The following is a 4,002-nucleotide window of genomic DNA, read 5'->3' as shown; positions in this document are numbered from 1 at the left end:
AATCACCCTCGCAGGTCCCACAGTCCCTTGCCAAGCCCATCCTCTCACCTGGGCAGCACAGATGCTGTACTGAGTAAACATGGCCTCATACAAGGCCATCAGCCCACTCTGTCCGGCAGCTGCACAGGCTCGTGCCTCTAAGACTGGAATTGCCTGCAATATACCAATCAGACAAAGTGTGGTTGAGAATGAGGGAAGAACACCTGAGGACCTGTTATAAGGTATAGGGAAGCAGCACTCACCATCTCTTTCAGTTGGTTCTGCCCTGAGTGCAGGGCCTGCCGCACACTCTGAGACAGAAGGATCTCATGGCGCAAGCGTTGCTTGCCAAAGGCCACAGCGCCACTAGTCACCAGCATCATCTCTCGGCCCTGATTCTGCAGCACTGATACCTGGCATTGAGGAAGGAAAAGGCACCACAAGTCACTGTACTGTCTCTTTCTCTCTTCATAAGAGTTTATGGACCAGCACTGGGTTGATCCTGGAAGAACCAACCAGGTTGTTTGGTAAAAACACAAACTCCTATAGGCTGCCTCAAATTTCTGTTTAGTAGGTGGCAGATAGAAAGCAGACATTTTTAAGAGGGGGATTATGGTGTGTAGCCAGGTCTGGTAACTATATCTGGACTTGATATATGCAGGGAGTCTGTAATGTGGAAGGCCTAATTGCTCCAGGAAATAAAGCCTGGAACAGCAGTCTGGGGGTAGGAATTACAATGTAGACTTAGCAGATGGTTTATCAAGTTCTAAAGGCTTGACCTGGGGAGATATGGCTGTTTTGGGGCATGTCTAATCCCTATGGGCCACCTCTGCTTAGACCAGGGGCAGATGTTAACCTTGTTTTGCTCTCTCTGTCCAGAACCCACTGTAGTCACTTTGTTTTCTGCCTTGAACAGAGCCACATAAAAAAAAAAAAAAAAGAATCAAGAAGCAATAGAGTTAATATTGCTAACCTATCCATTCCTTCTGATGCTTGGGCCTTATTATCTGGTTCAGAAATTCACAGATAGCTGTGATAAATCATGATTTACCACAATAACTCCATTATCGTAGAAAATTTCCTACTTAAACAAAATGGGGAGAACCGTGTTATAAACCACCATATACCTCACAGTTTCAACAACTATCTCTTAAGGCCAATTTCTCACTCTCCAATAACCCTTCTATACCTCCACCACTGTTTTAATACAAATCCCAGGTCCCAGACATTATTTCATCTGTAACTATTGCAGTAGTAATTGCTCAAAGACGGGAAATACATATGCATACATCTATAAAACATTATCATCTAAAACATTTCAATGAAATCCTTAATATCAAATAGCCAGTGTTCACATTTCCCTTTGTTTAGCTTGCTCAAATAAAGATGCAAATTAAGCCCATAAATTGCATTTAATTAAAATGTCTCTTAAGTCTCTTTCAATCTGTAAGTTCCTCCTCCATCATCTTTTCCCCCCTTAATTTTTTTTTATTAAACTGAGTTGTTTGTTCTTTAGGGTTTCCCAGACTACACTTTCCTGATTGTGTCCCTATGGTATTATTTAATACTGAGCTCTGTATTCCCTGCAAACTGCTGTTAGGTATGGAGGCTTGATTTTTTTTTCTTTTTTTTGAGAATTCTTAATAGATTGTGGTGTACTTATCTACCAAGGGGATATACAATGCCTGGTTATCTTTCTTTTTGTGATGTTAGCAGGTGTTGATCATTGCCAAGATCCCATTATGCCATTAGGGGCTGCAAAATGTTGATATTCTAATTCAATCATTCCTTCTCCATTTATAGGCTGGAATACTTCCATAAAAGGTAACTTTGCTTCATTTAGTTACCTTGAGGTACAGTCTGTCTATGAAAAGCAGGACAAATGTCTGTCCTTTTACCTTTACCAATCCACTTTTAAAATAATGAATACGTTCTCTTGTACCCTCCAAAGATGACCAATGACGTTTTTGTAAGTGTCATTATAAACTCATGGATTTAAATACATTTCATTGCATTGCGAACCTTTGTTGATGTTCAGATTGTCTCAACTTTAGCCAGTGGAAGCCACTTTTAGTTGGCTCCTGAGTCCGCTTAACACAATCAGATGCCCTGGACAGGAGAGTTGACTGTGTATCGGGCGGGCATTGCCCTGATCGAGAGAGTCCTTCCATTAGGTCCACAGGCGGCCACAGAAGGCGAACTGGTATCCTAAGCAAACCTTTACCAGGTTCTCCTTACCGTCTTCATCAAGTTTCTCCTTTGCTCAAAATCTTCAATCTGTTTTTTAGACTGAACCCCAACTCACCTACTTGGCTTCAGAGCCCTGTCCAATGGAATAATCCACTTTATTTCCCATTCTTCCTGATGAGATCACCACTACTTTCAAGTTCATCTCCCCTCTGGCCCACAGTGTGCCATATTCATTCCTGTCTGTTCTCTATCTCTAATCCTCTCCCAGAGTCTGTCCCTTCCCCAAAACCAGTAGGTTGCGCAACTCCAATGCACTGATCATATCATGCACTTAGCAGCATGGAACTTTTCCCCTCCGTTGTTGGTGCAAATCCTACCAGTCGTCAACACTCAGGCTGATTTCCAGCTCTGCTAGGAAGTCCCAAGAACAACCACACTCTCATCTGACTTTCCCATCTCTGGACCCCATTACTCACCATCAATTGGGTTTACTCATTTGGATATTTACTGCCTTGAACAATCACCTAATTTTGGGGGGAGTCCTGGTTCTGGCTCCACAAGGGCAGAGACAATAGTCAGAGCTCTGTTATGCCTCTCACAATGCAGCCCCTTAATAAGTATTTGCTAAACTGATCTGATGGACTCAATCTGGGAGGCAGGTTTGATAATTGCTTAGTACAGAAAATATAAGAAGAAAATTCCATCAAGTTTCACATTAGGAGTTTCCCAATACCAATTCCTTACGAAAGTTGTTTTTTAAAAATTAAAAATATGATTATGAAGGAGAGGGTTGAGTCACAGCTGGAACGGAAGAGCTCTAGCTTTATCTCTGGGATGCCTAGATGTCTGGGTTTTGACTCAAACCAGCAAAATAGAAAAAAAAACAAAAAAAACAAAAGCTCCATATTTACACACATCCATCTGGGTACTCACCCTGACAAATATTAGCTACCTGAGGAATTTTATAAACACAGATGCTCCATTCCAGAGATATTTATTAAATGGCTGGATGTGAAGCCCTGTTATCCCTGGGCCCCTGGGATGATTCTAATGTGCAGCCAGGACTAAGAATCCCAGATGCAGACAGCCCCTTATCATTCGAAGGCTGAGGGAAGAACTGCACGAAATCACTTCTACTCCCTGACATCCCCTTCTCTTGCCCTGGGATGCTGTCTTCCACTGACATTTACATTGGAGAAGACAGTTTTCAGACTGGGTTAAATCTATTGCACTCAAATCACGATTATTTTTACAAGGTGATAAGCCTGGACTAACAAAGTAAAAAACCGAATTTCAGTACAGCAGAATTTTCCATCTTGGCCATTACCTGTTCAACAATAGATGCCAGGCGCCCCAGTGCCAAGCCACATTCATCCCCTCGGGTCACTACGGCACTTCCGAGTTTCACCACAATTCTCTTGGCATGTTTCAGCTCACTGCGGTGGGCAAAGGACTTGCCATGTGCACGACTGAGGGGTACAGTGATAAAGGGGATGTTGCTCCAAGAACGAACATGTCTGATGGCTGAAGGCTGGACACGATCTGTAGCCACCAATCAAAGTCGAACGCAAGAAAAAAAGAAATACACAATATACTTTCTCAATAAAACCATGCATGCACGGTATTAACCAGTTTACTCACCAAAAAACAGCTTTATGATTATGAACCAGCACAGTATATCAAAAGCTCTATCTAGCATGTTCTTATTCTAGTAAACTCTAGTATGGAGTTTGCATTCAGTACACAGGTCACAGGCATATGCAAATACTGTTGGTAAAGAATATAAATGAAATAATTTCTCCTGAAGGGATGGTGGCAAAATTTATTAAAAGC

General features: G+C 42.1%; 1 protein-coding gene across 3 annotated transcripts in view; it reads right to left on the bottom strand.

Annotated features, from left to right (window-relative positions):
* ALDH18A1 (aldehyde dehydrogenase 18 family, member A1) overlaps positions 1-4,002 on the bottom strand; it is a 41,117-nt gene that overhangs the window by 24,914 nt on the left and 12,201 nt on the right. For all 3 annotated transcript variants that reach the window (XM_012654505.1, XM_012654504.1, XM_012654506.1), the window contains 3 exons: positions 3,497-3,711; positions 243-392; positions 49-153 (listed from right to left, as the gene is read on the bottom strand). In XM_012654505.1, coding sequence (XP_012509959.1) covers positions 49-153; positions 243-392; positions 3,497-3,711 — 470 coding nt within the window. The remainder of the gene's footprint in view (positions 1-48; positions 154-242; positions 393-3,496; positions 3,712-4,002) is intronic.

This window comes from Propithecus coquereli, unplaced genomic scaffold, assembly GCF_000956105.1.
Source record: "Propithecus coquereli isolate 6110/MARCELLA unplaced genomic scaffold, Pcoq_1.0 Scaffold440, whole genome shotgun sequence".
In the NCBI taxonomy this organism is placed as follows: Eukaryota; Metazoa; Chordata; class Mammalia; order Primates; family Indriidae; genus Propithecus; species Propithecus coquereli.
Note: the sequence above shows the minus strand (reverse complement) of the source record. Positions and strands in the feature narration are given on the sequence as shown.